This window comes from Brachypodium distachyon, chromosome 1 (assembly GCF_000005505.3).
Source record: "Brachypodium distachyon strain Bd21 chromosome 1, Brachypodium_distachyon_v3.0, whole genome shotgun sequence".
NCBI classification, from domain to species: Eukaryota; Viridiplantae; Streptophyta; class Magnoliopsida; order Poales; family Poaceae; genus Brachypodium; species Brachypodium distachyon.
In genome coordinates this window covers 53,113,388-53,128,091 of record NC_016131.3, presented here as the reverse complement: position 1 = coordinate 53,128,091, position 14,704 = coordinate 53,113,388, and the positions used below count along the sequence as shown (strand labels likewise).

The 14,704-nt window shown below is 46.0% G+C and overlaps 1 protein-coding gene across 2 annotated transcripts; it reads right to left on the bottom strand.

The window, feature by feature from the left end:
* Window positions 1-11,313: 11,313 nt before the first annotated feature.
* LOC100845147 (endoglucanase 19) lies at window positions 11,314-13,145 on the bottom strand. Of its 2 annotated transcripts, none has more exons than XM_003561267.4 (2): window positions 12,889-13,145; window positions 11,314-12,811 (listed from the first exon to the last, which is right to left on the bottom strand). In XM_003561267.4, exons 1-2 carry the CDS (start codon window positions 13,090-13,092, stop codon window positions 11,519-11,521), a joined length of 1,497 nt encoding a protein of 498 aa, XP_003561315.1. In that variant the 5' UTR covers window positions 13,093-13,145; the 3' UTR covers window positions 11,314-11,518. The 2 variants fall into 2 exon arrangements, with proteins under 2 accessions (XP_003561315.1, XP_024315721.1); XM_024459953.1 differs by having other exon boundaries at window positions 12,903-13,046.
* Between the last annotated feature and the right edge of the window lie 1,559 nt (window positions 13,146-14,704).

Sequence of the window (14,704 nt, the reverse complement as noted above, 5' to 3'; positions counted from 1 at the left end):
AAGTTGCTTATGTTTTATTATGTCAAGTATTATTTCTTTAGACCATGAGATCATGCCACTCTCTAGTACCGGAAGAATACTTTGTGGGCATCAACCGTCATCTCGTAACTGGGTGATCATAAAGGTGTTTTTCAGGTATCCCAGAAGGTGCTTGTTGGGTTGTATGGATCAAGACTGGGATTTGTCACTCCTTGTGACGGAGAGATATCTCTGGGCCCTCTCGGTAATATAACATCCTAATGAGCTTGCAAGCATGTGACTAATGTGTTTAGTTGCGGGGGTATTATATTACGGAACGAGTAAAGAGAACTTGCCGGTAACGAGATTAAACTAGGTATGGCGATACCGACGATCAAATCTCGGGCAAGTAATATATCGCGAGACAAAGAGAATTGGATACTGGATTAATTGAATCCTCGACATAGTGGTTCAACCGATGAGATCTTCGTGGAATATGTGGGAACTATTATGGACATCCAGGTCCCGCTATTGGTTATTGATATTTGATCATGTCCACATGTTCTCGAACCCGTAGGGTCACACACTTAACGTTTCATGTTGCTTGGGTTAGATGAGATAAATGATGATGATATCGAATTATGATTCGGAGTCTTGGATGCGATCCTAGACGCAACGAGGAGCTCCGGAATGTTCCGGAGATAAAGATTTATATATGGAAAGTTGTTTTCAGGGTTCTGGAAAGTTTGGAATATTTCCCGGTTTTGACCGGGAAGCTTCTAGAAGGTTCCGGAGGGATCCGGAGGGTTCCACCTTGAGGCCCACCTATCCCTGGGCTAAATGGGCCTGTGAGGGAGCACCCTGGCCTTAATGGGCCGAGGGGCTAGCCCACAGGGCCCATGCGGCCAGGAGGAGAGTCCTGGCCGCGGGAGAGTCCTGGCCGCATGAGAGTCCTGGCCGCGGGATAGTCCTGGCCGGCCACGCCTCCTCTACCCCTATATAAATAGAAGGGGGGGCAAGGGAGAGGGACACCCCAAGCTTTCAGTTGGATCTCTCTCCCCTGAGCCCTCCTCTCCTCCTCTTCTCACGCGCACGGCGTAGCCCTGCCCGTGAGAATATTCACCATAGTCACCACGCCGTCGTGCTGCCGGGATCTCGTCTACCTCTCCCTCTCGCTTGCTGGATCGAGGAAGGAGGAGATAACGTGAAGCTGAACGTGTGGATACCAAGGAGGTGCTGTCCGTTCGGCACTGAGATTGATCTCATTGAAAGTTCCACTACACCAACAACGATCTCGTGATCGTAACGCTTAGCGGTCTACGAGGGTATGGTGTTCATGATCCCTCTCGTTACATACATCTAGTATATATATTCTTGGGTTTCTTCCGCACTTCTCGTAGGAAAATTTTTGTTTCCTATGCAACGAACACAACAGTGGTATCAGAGCTAGATCTATGCGTAGATGTTTTGTACGAGTAGAACACAATTTAGTTGTGGGCGTTGATGTTCATATTGCTACCTCCTTTGTGCACTATCGGATTTTGCGGGATAGTGGGATGAAGCGGCTCGGACCAACCTTACTTGTCTTCGCACAAGAGACCGGTTCCGCAATTAACATGCAACTTGTATTGCATAAGGCGGCTGGCGGGTGTCTGTCTCTCCCACTATAGTTGAAATCTGATTTGCAATGGGAGGCCTATATGGTTAATAAGCAATTTGTATATCACCGTTGTGACTTTTGCGTAAGTAAGAACGGTTCTTTTAGTGCAGCCCCTAAAGCCACGTAAAACATGCAACAACAAAGTAGAAGCGTCTAACTTGTTTTTGCAGGGGCATGTGATGTGGTATGGCCAAGATATGATATAATATATTTGATGTATGAGATGATCATGTTTTGTAATATTTCACGACTTGCATGTCGATGAGTTTGGCAACCGGCAGGAGCCGTATGGTTGTCTCATTAATTATTGTATGACCTTCGTGTCAATGATTTAATCGCCATGTAATTGCTTTACTTTATCGCTAGTAGTAGCAATAGTCGTAGTAGCAATAGTTGGTGGAGGCAACTATACATGACGCCCGAGGACCTAGGCGCCATGCTGGTGATGATGGAGATCATGCCCGTGCTTTGGAGATGGAGATCAAAGGCACACGAAGAGAAGGCCATATCATGTCACATTATTTATGCACGTGATGTTTATCCCTTTTATGCATCTTATTTTGCTTAGTTGACGGTAGCATTATAAGATGATCCCTCATTGTTAATATCAAGATAATAATGTGTTCTCCCTTAGTATGCACCGTTGCAAAAGTTCGTCGTTTTGAAGCACCACGTGATGATCGGGTGTTATAAACTCTACGTTCGCATACAACGGGTGTAAGCCAGTTTTACACATGCAGGAATACTTTGGTTAACTTGACGAGCCTAGCATGTACAGACATGGCCTCGGAACACAAGGAACCGAAAGGTTAAACATGAGTCATATGAATGATGTGATCAACATGCTGATGTTTACCATTGAAGCTACTCCATCTCACGTGATGATCGGACTTGGTGTAGTGGATTTGGATCATGTGTCACTAAACAACCCGAGGGATGTTGATTTTAGTGGGAGTTCATTAGTAATTTGATTAGCTTGAACTTATTATCATGAACTTAGTCTAATTGCCTTTGCAAATACACTGTAGATCAATGGCTCGTACTACGTTCAATATGAATACTCTCCTACAGAAAGATAAACTGAAGTCCAATGGAAGCAACTTTACGGACTGGTTCCGGAATGTGAGGATTATCCTCGAAGCTGCCAAAAAGGCTTATGTTTTTGATGCAGCGCTTGGTGTAGAACCCGCAGCAACTGAGTCTGCTGACGTTAGGAACGTTTGGCTGACTCAATCTGAGGACCACAATGTAGTTAGGTGCGGCCTCTTGCTTGGTATGGAACCTGAGCTCCAAAAGCGTTTTGAGCACCACTCGGCATATGCTATGATTGGGGAACTGAATACTTTATTTCAGACCCAAGCCCGTGCGGAGAGGTATGATGCCTCCGAAAGGTTCTTTAACTGCAAGATGGAGGAGAACAGCTCCGTTAGCGAGCACGTGCTCAGAATGTCTGGGTACGCCGACCGCCTGAGACAACTGGGAATTGAGATTCCTAATGAATTAGGCATTGACCGGGTTCTTCAGTCAGTACCACCTAGCTATAAAAGTTTTGTGGTGAACTACAATATGCAAGGGATGGATAGGACACTTCCTCAGCTCCTCGCGATGTTAAAAACTGCGGAGGTGGAAATCAAAAAGGAGCATCAAGTGTTGATGGTCAATAAGACCACCAGTTTCAAGAAGGCAAAGGGTAAGAAGGGAAATTTCAAGAAGGGTGGCAAAACTGTTACCACTCCCGCGAAGAAGCCCAAATCTGGACCTAAGCCGGATACTGAGTGCTTCTACTGCAAGGGAACTGGCCACTGGAAGCGTAACTGCCCCAAGTACTTGGCAGATAAGAAGGCTGGCAACGTCAAAGGTATATTTGATATACATGTTATTGATGTGTACCTTACTAGTACTCGTAGTAGCACCTGGGTATTTGATACTGGTTCAGTTGCTCACATTTGTAACTCGAAACAGGAGTTACAGAATAAACGAAGACTAGCAAGAGATGAGGTGACTATGCGCGTCGGGAATGGATCAAAAGTTGATGTGATCGCCGTCGGCACGCTCCCTCTACATTTATCTTCGGGATTAGTTTTAAACCTTAGTAATTGTTATTTGGTGCCTGCGTTGAGCATGAACATTATATCAGGATCTTGTTTAATGCAAGACGGTTATTCATTTAAATCAGAGAATAATGGTTGTTCGATTTATATGAGTAATATCTTTTATGGTCATGCACCACTTGTGAATGGTTTATTTCTATTAAGTCTCGATAGTAGTGACACACATATTCATAATGTTAATGCCAAAAGGTGCAAAGTGGATAATGATAGTTCAACATATTTGTGGCACTGCCGTCTAGGTCATATTGGTATAAAACGCATGAAGAAACTCCATTCTGATGGACTACTTGAATCACTTGATTTTGAATCATTTGATACATGTGAACCATGCCTCATGGGTAAGATGACTAGAACCCCGTTTTCAGGCTTAATGGAACGGGCCAGTGACTTGTTGGAGATCATACATACTGATGTGTGCGGACCAATGAGTGTTACAACGTGCGGTGGATATCGTTACTTCCTAACCTTCACAGATGACTTGAGTAGATATGGGTATATTTACTTAATGAAAAACAAGTCTGAGACATTTGAGAAATTCAAGGAATTTCAGAATGAAGTGGAGAATCATCGTAACAAGAAAATTAAATTTCTACGATCGGATCGTGGAGGTGAATATTTGAGTTACGAGTTTGGCACGCATTTAAGACAATGTGGAATTGTTTCACAACTTACGCCGCCTGGAACACCACAACGCAATGGTGTGTCCGAACGTCGTAATCGTACTTTATTGGATATGGTACGGTCTATGATGTCTCTTACTGATTTGCCACTGTCGTTTTGGGGTTATGCATTAGAGACAGCCGCATTCACTTTAAATAGGGCACCATCTAAATCCGTTGAAACGACACCGTATGAATTATGGTTTGGCAAGAAACCTAAGCTGTCCTTTCTTAAAGTTTGGGGATGCGAAGCTTATGTAAAAAGGCTACAACCTGATAAGCTCGAACCCAAGTCGGAAAAATGCGTCTTCATAGGATACCCTAAAGAAACAATTGGGTACACCTTCTATCACAAATCCGAAGGAAAAGTGTTTGTCGCTAAGAACGGGTCCTTTCTAGAGAAGGAGTTTCTCTCGAAAGAAGTGAGTGGGAGGAAGGTAGAGCTCGATGAGGTTATTGAACCTTCTCTCGAATTTGAGTGTAGCGCAGCACCAGAAACTGTTCCCGTGCATCCTGCATCAGCTAGAGAGGAAGCTAATGATAATGATCATGAAGTTTTGAATGAGACAACTACTGAACTTCGCAGGTCGACGAGAACACGTAATACTCCTGAGTGGTACAATGTTCGTGTCATGAATGTCATGTTGTTGGACAACGATGAACCTGCGAATTATGAGGAAGCGATGATGAGCCCAGACTCCGAAAAATGGTTAGAAGCCATGAAATCCGAAATGGGATCCATGTATGAAAACCAAGTATGGACTTTGGTAGACTTACCGAATGACCGAAAGGCCGTTGAGAACAAATGGATTTTCAAGAAGAAAACAGATGCTGATGGAAATGTTACCGTCTATAAAGCTCGACTTGTCGCAAAAGGTTTTCGACAAATTCAAGGAGTTGACTACGATGAGACTTTCTCACCCGTAGCGATGCTAAAGTCTGTTCGGATTATGTTAGCAATTGCTGCATTTTTCGATTACGAAATTTGGCAGATGGATGTCAAAACCGCGTTCCTTAATGGTCACATTGAGGAAGAGTTATACATGGTTCAGCCCAAAGGTTTTGTCGATCCTAAGGATGCTAATAAGGTATGCAAACTTCAGCGTTCCATTTATGGGCTGAAGCAAGCATCTCGGAGTTGGAATCTCCGTTTTGGTAAGGTGATCAAAGGGTTTGGATTTGTCCAAACTCACGGAGAAGCTTGTATTTACAAGAAAGTGAGTGGGAGCTCTGTAGCATTTCTAATACTGTATGTGGATGACATATTGCTGATTGGGAATGATATAGAACTTCTTAAAAGTGTTAAAGGCTATTTGAATAAAAGTTTTTCAATGAAAGACCTTGGTGAAGCAGCTTACATATTAGGCATCAAGATTTATAGAGATAGATCAAGACGCCTGATAGGACTTACACAAAGTACATACCTTGACAAAGTTTTGAAAAGGTTCAAAATGGATCGAGCAAAGAAAGGGTTCTTGCCCATGTTGCAAGGTAAGACATTGAGTAAGACTCAGTGTCCAGCTTCGGCAGAAGATAGAGAAAAGATGAATAGTATCCCCTATGCCTCAGCCATAGGCTCTATTATGTATGCCATGCTGTGTACTAGACCAGACGTGTGTCATGCTGTTAGTTTGACTAGCAGGTACCAAAGTGATCCAGGAGTGGAACACTGGACAGCAGTTAAGAATATCCTTAAGTACCTAAAAAGGACTAAAGAAATGTTTCTCGTTTATGGAGGTGACGAACAGCTCGTCGTAAAGGGTTACGTCGATGCTAGTTTTGACACTGATCCGGATGACTCTAAGTCTCAATCCGGATACGTATTTATTTTGAATGGTGGTGCAGTTAGCTGGAGGAGTTCCAAGCAGAGCGTTGTGGCAGCATCAACAACTGAAGCGGAATATGTGGCTGCTTCAGAAACGGCACAGGAAGGAGTTTGGATGAAGGAGTTCATATCTGAACTTGGTGTGGTTCCGAGTGCGTTGGATCCCATGGACATCTATTGTGACAACACTGGTGCCATAGCCAACGCCAAGGAGCCGAGGTCTCACAAGAATTCCAAGCATATTAAACGCCGGTTTCACACTATTCGTGAATATGTCAAGGATGGTGACATAAAGATTTGCAAAGTACATACGGATCTGAATGTCGCAGACCCGTTGACTAAACCTCTTCCACGAGCAAAACATGATCAACACCAAGACTCCATGGGTGTTAGATTTATTACAATGTAAACTAGATTATTGACTCTAGTGCAAGTGGGAGACTGTTGGAAATATGCCTTAGAGGCAATAATAAATTTGTTATTATCATATTTCATTGTTCTTGATAAATGTTTATTGCCCATGCTATAATTGTATTGATTGGAAACTCAAATACATGTGTGGATAAATAAACAAATACCGTGTCCCTAATACGCCTCTACTAGATTAGCTCGTTGATTAAAGATGGTTAAGGTTTCCTAACCATAGACATGTGTTGTCATTTAATAACGAGGTCATATCATTAGGAGAATGATGTGATGGACAGACCCAAACCTAAACATAGCTTTTGATCGTGTCACTTAAGTTTAAGTTGCTTATGTTTTATTATGTCAAGTATTATTTCTTTAGACCATGAGATCATGCCACTCTCTAGTACCGGAAGAATACTTTGTGGGCATCAACCGTCATCTCGTAACTGGGTGATCATAAAGGTGTTTTTCAGGTATCCCAGAAGGTGCTTGTTGGGTTGTATGGATCAAGACTGGGATTTGTCACTCCTTGTGACGGAGAGATATCTCTGGGCCCTCTCGGTAATATAACATCCTAATGAGCTTGCAAGCATGTGACTAATGTGTTTAGTTGCGGGGGTATTATATTACGGAACGAGTAAAGAGAACTTGCCGGTAACGAGATTAAACTAGGTATGGCGATACCGACGATCAAATCTCGGGCAAGTAATATATCGCGAGACAAAGAGAATTGGATACTGGATTAATTGAATCCTCGACATAGTGGTTCAACCGATGAGATCTTCGTGGAATATGTGGGAACTATTATGGACATCCAGGTCCCGCTATTGGTTATTGATATTTGATCATGTCCACATGTTCTCGAACCCGTAGGGTCACACACTTAACGTTTCATGTTGCTTGGGTTAGATGAGATAAATGATGATGATATCGAATTATGATTCGGAGTCTTGGATGCGATCCTAGACGCAACGAGGAGCTCCGGAATGTTCCGGAGATAAAGATTTATATATGGAAAGTTGTTTTCAGGGTTCTGGAAAGTTTGGAATATTTCCCGGTTTTGACCGGGAAGCTTCTAGAAGGTTCCGGAGGGATCCGGAGGGTTCCACCTTGAGGCCCACCTATCCCTGGGCTAAATGGGCCTGTGAGGGAGCACCCTGGCCTTAATGGGCCGAGGGGCTAGCCCACAGGGCCCATGCGGCCAGGAGGAGAGTCCTGGCCGCGGGAGAGTCCTGGCCGCATGAGAGTCCTGGCCGCGGGATAGTCCTGGCCGGCCACGCCTCCTCTACCCCTATATAAATAGAAGGGGGGGCAAGGGAGAGGGACACCCCAAGCTTTCAGTTGGATCTCTCTCCCCTGAGCCCTCCTCTCCTCCTCTTCTCACGCGCACGGCGTAGCCCTGCCCGTGAGAATATTCACCATAGTCACCACGCCGTCGTGCTGCCGGGATCTCGTCTACCTCTCCCTCTCGCTTGCTGGATCGAGGAAGGAGGAGATAACGTGAAGCTGAACGTGTGGATACCAAGGAGGTGCTGTCCGTTCGGCACTGAGATTGATCTCATTGAAAGTTCCACTACACCAACAACGATCTCGTGATCGTAACGCTTAGCGGTCTACGAGGGTATGGTGTTCATGATCCCTCTCGTTACATACATCTAGTATATATATTCTTGGGTTTCTTCCGCACTTCTCGTAGGAAAATTTTTGTTTCCTATGCAACGAACCCAACAGGTCCTGCCCGGAGGAGGTCGAGGCGGGGTTGGAGAAGACGGGAGGAGCTGGGAGAGGCTGGGCGGAGGAGGCCGTCTGGTCGGGGGCGGAGGAGACAGGGGTGGCCGACGGAGCTTTTGCTCTGCTCTCCTCCCGCGGCGGCGGTGGCGACCTGCAGTTTCGCACAGGATGCCCGCGAAGATTTCTTTCCGGTGATTATTTCCTCAGTTCGGCTTGTCTAGGCTGGTACCGATTACTTCATGGGCTGCTAGCCGTCAGATTCAATTTGACGGTGGATGAAAGGGCGCAGGGCACGCCGTGCCTTTACCATGGCAAGGCACCGGATCTCGTTCCTAGTACTTTGGACCTATAAGCATATTGATATGTGTGCTCTGGCTGGAGTGAGCGCGAAATTTAAAAAGAAACTGGTATTCAAAAGTTTCAAAAAATTCTGAAAACATTTGTACTTGTATATATAGATATGATGTGTATATCCCACCCCCACAGCCCATTCAGGCTCCCGGGACTTTGGGCCTGGAAGCATACTGATATGTGTGCTCTGGCTGGATTGAGCGCGAAATTTAAAACAAAAGTGATATTCAAAAGTTTCAAAAAATTCTGAAAACATTTGTACTTGTATATATAGATATGATATGTATATATTTTAATGACTAGATAATTGAGCATATATGAGATACGTAAAAGGATAATTAATCTGAGCTTTTACCGTTTCCTTGCTGAAATCGGGAGCTTGATCCTTCTTAAAAAAAAAGGTTGATTTTATATAGCAATTAATACAGCTATTAGAAATATGCATACTTATATTTTGTGTGGACACAAAATGAGCATATTTTTAAATGGAACTATACATGTATGTAATAAACATCAACATACATATATCTACATTGCCTTTTATTTTTATTTTGGAAACAGCAAAATGTTGTTTCTAATTATTATTTCTAAATGTCACGCTCGGAGTCTGATCTCTCCTTTTGGACTTTTCATTTTTTTAATGTGTATTTAGTCTCTCTCTCTCAAAGGCATCGATCTCTCACGGGTTCCCCCATCTCTACTAACTGGTCTGTTGTCGAGATCCAAACGGAAAAAACGGATCAACGTGTGTCATTTAGTTTTGCCACCTTCCTTGTTAGGTGTGTGGTCTGTTGGAAGTGGCATTTTGACGGTGGAGACTGCGTCGCCTAGAAGAGTGGTGTCCTAACTCTAACATTGTCTTGGACTCTTGGTGCAGGGGTCCTTTGTTTGCAGTTCTCTGTTTGCAGGAGCCAAATAGTCACGCCAACATGTAATACATCATATCAGCTGCCAATTCTAATGCACCAAGAAAATCGGATAACAAAAAAGATGAACACAACCTGCTTAAAACCAGGTTGTATTGACTGTGTCTCTCTAAAAAACGAGATAATGACATATCGCCTGGTTTTACATAACTGACATTCGTCTAAGGTCAGCTCCAAAACGATAAAATAGCAGCTTCAGCTGATCTACGCATTCTTGCTACTAGGCTGCAACCAAAACCGCGAATCGAAGAAGACTACACGTATCCAACAGAAAATACAACTGAACTGTACATTGATATGATGAACTCGAGAACAAAACGGAGCAGAGAAGCGTTACAACTCTGTTCCTCTGAGGACCTGCAAAATCTCATATTTATATTTGTCTGTTATGGAATTACTAATTAGTATCAGAATCATCAATTATTTTAATGTGTGACATTCTCGTATCCGTCGAATTCCCGGTTTAAACTAGATTACTCCAGTTAGCTAAGCAATTAGGCTACTCATAGTGGAAGTAACTTGGATAGTAACATAAGTGCCAACTAGACGATTTTGTGACGTGACATGGTAATAAACGAAGAAAGAGAATGATGTGGTAACTAGATATGTTACCGTAACATCACGCAAATCAAAATAAGATGAGTTTACAACCTAATAAATGACACAATGTATGACACCACATGTAAGTTACTATGTGTACTACGAAGGTAGTAATTTAAACTAATAAAGCATGTTACTACTTTAAATTACTTTCCACCGGTGACAAGCATGGTTGGAGTTAGTAACTTTTTTGTTTTTAATTTTTGGTTTCTCGGAAAACTAGTTTGACACGATGGAGCGAGTCCGGTGTACATACGTCGTCTTGGTCTTCTAGGATTCTCTGCCCGTGAATCCTGATGGCATACACGCAAGCTATTCCACTACTCTATCTTTATAGCTAGCTAGCTACTGCTGCTCCACTTTCCCCTGCACGTTACCTTTGTCAGTTTTGACCACTTGGCCTTGACCAAGCCATTTTCTCTTCTTCTCCTCCTCTACAGTAGGTATCTTCTATCTTGGCAATGGTCACGAGAGCTAAAGTTGCAGTCACCGCGTGAACCCATTCTTTTCCCCCCGCAGTCTCGCTCGTGACATGGCCACCGTGCTTTGCGGTGCACCGCTGCTTGCCAATTAAAACCGGGCTTCCAAACTGCAGAGTGTCGCTGCAAAAAGAAAAAGAAAAAGTAACGTGACACAGGGAAGGCCTTTCTTTCTCTTCGCCTCGAGCCCCGCAAGCTGCCGATGCAGCTTTCATAAATCATAATGCCATCGCCGCGAATTTGGCCATGCCTGTGACACAATTGGGGTGCTCCATTTGGCCCCCGTGCCCTGTATGCAGCAGCACAGCATGCCCATCCGAAATGATGCACGGTGTGCATGCCCTGCTTCAACCATCATCATGTTTGTAATGAAACTACTGTATGCAAGGCAATTGCAAGTAGTCAAACAAGCACCGTACTTTATTATCTAAATATTTTTGGAAATAAATACATTCATTTTTAGTTAAATTTGACAACAATCATTGTACTCTTTCCGTTCTATAATTATTGTCAAAATATTACATCTATCTAAATATTTTAAAAAATAAATACATTCATTTTTAGATAAATTTGACATAACAATTATGAAAACGAGGGAGCAGTACTTTTGACCACAAAACAACATACGGCTACCAATTAACGAGCGAGCCCAATACAATACGGGGGGCGCGCAGGCCGGTGGCGGGGGAGCTCGTTTCGGCTCACACATCTTGATGTGATTGTTGCCATGCCGCTCTCACTCTGTCACGTGCCAATCAAAGTCACATGCCCACACACACACTGAGTCACTGACACACACTCCTTCCTAGGCTACTTGGCAGTTCCGGCGAAGAAGGCGAGGGCACCAACGAGCGGCGCGTTGATGTAAGTGGCAGGCTCGGACTGCGCGTAGTTGCCACGGTCATCCTCGAAGCCATCCTTGGCATCAGGCCCTCCCAGCACGGCACCAACGAGGACGTTCGGGTTAGGCCCCGGCGCGTGGAGAAACTCGAACCCGGCGTCGCAGCCGATGCGCGCCGGGTGCGCGCGCACGGACGGCATGGACGCGCCCCGGTGGTGCGCGCGCTGCGGCCACCGCGCCCCGAACCCCACCATGTACGACCTCCCTCCGGGGTTCTTCCCCAGGATGTAGTCCACCTGCCGCTTCGCCAGCGCCACCAGCTCCCCCGGCGCCACTTGGGCGCCGGCGCAGGAGACGGTGGCGCCGCTGCCGCTCGACTTGAGGTACTTGGCGTAGGCCAGCAGCAGGAACGTGGCCGTCGTCACGTACTGCATGTTGCTCTCGCCTTCCTTGTACAAGAGCCCCCCCGGCGTGTACTGCCCTGATGCCTGGAAGCTGTTCGTCCCGGGGACCAGCGAGCAGACGTAGCTGTCGGAGTGGGACTTGTAGAGCTCGAACCCCGGGAGCTTCCGCCGGAGGAACACCCTGGAGAGCATCACCTTGGCGCCGGCCCTCTTGTCGTCCCAGCTGAAGGAGTAGTCGTCTTCTACGGCGCCCAGCTGCGTGCCGTACGCCTGCACGTACGACAGGAAGAAGGCCGACGCGTTGCTGGAGGACGCTCTGTGCAGCCATGACGCCGCCCAGAGGAGCTCGTCGTGGTAGCCGGAGTAGGAGCAGTAGAAGGGGCAAACAGCGGAGGAGAGCGAGTCGCTGTAGGAGCCGCGGTGGCGGTCGGCCAGGTCGAACACGTCCATGGCGGCGCGGAGGAGTCTGGCAGAGTACGCCGGGTCGGCGCGGCGGAAGGCGACGGAGGACGCCGCGAGCGCGGCCGCCGTCTCGCCGGCCACGTCGGACCCCGGCCGGGCCGCGTCCACGCGGTACACGGCGCGCGGGGTGTCCATGTCCTCGGCGCGCTCCCAGCACGCGTGGTCGCGGCCCGGGTCGCCCACCTGGACGTAGAGCGCGCCCGGGGTGGCCGTGGCCGCCTTCAGGAGGTAGTCGGCGCCCCAGCGCACGGCGTCCCTGGCGTGGGCCAGTGACTCGGCGCCCATGTACTTGCCGAAGTCGGCGACGCTCCACGCCAGCATCGTCGTGGTGAAGGCCATCGGCAGCCCGAACTTGACGTTGTCGCCGGCGTCGTAGTACCCGCCCACCAGATCCACCTGCACCCCATTTCCAGCGTGAGCGATGTCGGAGCCGTAACACAAGAGTAAATATAACAGAGTTTAATCGTAGGTACATTGTACTGCGCACCGTCGGAGAGGCCGGAGTCGCCGCGCCAGGGCATGCGGTTGCCGGGGGGCAGCTTGCCGGAGCGCTGGCCCTCGAAGAAGACGATGGACTTGGCGAGCGCGTCGGCGTAGTTGAAAGCCGCAGCCAAGTTCGGGGCGAACAGGAGCAACAGGGCTACATTGGCAACTAGGCGGCTGCTCTTCGGCTCCATTGCAGGAACAAGGCAGCTGGTGCTACTGAGTGACAGCAGTGTTGGTAGATAATGTGTGGCCAGACAAGCCGGATGAGAGACCGACCGGTGGTATATATAGGACGGTGTGGCGGTTAAGTTGGTTTGAACTTTGGAGCTGTATCATCAATCTGCTGGGAGAAATGGGAGTTCAGGGGACAGAATGCGCAGGAGTTCAGAGGAAAAGCAACAAATCGTGTTCTACTTTTTGACCAGCTAGTGCGCGTTCGGCTTTAGTTCAGAGTACTACTATTCTTTACGAAACAAATCTTTGCTTCACTCGAGAGGGAAAATGACAGGCTTTGTAGCAAAATCTGGGACCAGTTTACTCTTTTTAGTAAAATCAGTTGTCAATTTTCACAATGAAAATGCTACTGCCTTTGAGCTGGTCTGATAAGAATGCACCAGCCTGGTCTCTGTTTTTTTACTAGTCACTCCGTCAATAAATAAATATATTTTTAGGTTTTGTACTAAGTCAAAAAAAAAAGGATTTGATCGATTTTGTTGAAAAAAAAATATAGCAACAAATATGACATATGTCATCAAATTGGTATACTCCCTCCGTCCAACAAGAGATGTTTCAATTTAAATGTATCTAGACATGACTTGGTGTATAAATTCATTCAAATTTTGTTAAAGTTGAGACATCTGTTGTTGGACGGAGGAATACCATGAAACTAAATATAAAAACGGATTTGATGATACTAATTTAATGTCATGCTACGTTTTCCAATGAAATCGGTAACCATTACAAAATAAAATAGCTCAACTGTGTTTAGGACCTGCAATGGCCGAACTTAAATAAGGAGGATCGACAATGCAGTTTTGTAATGCTGGAACTAACTTAAATCTCGTCAATAATATTATGACTGTAAATGTACTTTGCTCTTTCAGTTATGAGGCGGGGCATACCATTCCTATGTAGTAGTACTACGACTAGCTCAGGAATTCTATAACAATGCTTGAAGGTAAAGCTATAACGTACACCTTAGGAGTACAACTGTACGAATACCCAACCCCCTCCGACACACATTCTAAATTATCCTGAAATTTTCAGAGAAAAATCGGAAAGTCATTGATATCTGAATTACAAAGTGGTGTTTAGAAACGGTGCAGATCAAAGATTTTTTTTCCCTCAAGAACGTCAAATACACATTCCTAGTTTCCTATCCCTCAGACGTTTGGCACATGAAAAACACACCACGTAAATTGAGACATCCTCATATTTAGTCAAAAGTGAGACATTTTGTCGGACGGAGGGAGTACGTCAAAATAACGAGGGTTTTCACAGGTGGGTTTTTCTCACCGGTGCTGACAGAGATCTAGAATGAGAAAAGCTTTCCACGGGCCACGGCACGAGCGAAGCCGCCGGACGCCGGTGGCGCGGCTCGGGCACCGGAGAGACTCCGGAGCGGACGGGCGGGGAGCCGGGACAGAGTCACCGATCGCGTCTGACTGTCTGAACCGGTGAAGCGGCTCTCGATAATCCAGTCTTGTCTCATAGGCCCATATGGGAATTGCTCCTTTGACATCAAAAGGCTGAATAAGCAAATGAAGCCAATTTTGGTCTATTGACGTAAAAGCCCAAATACAG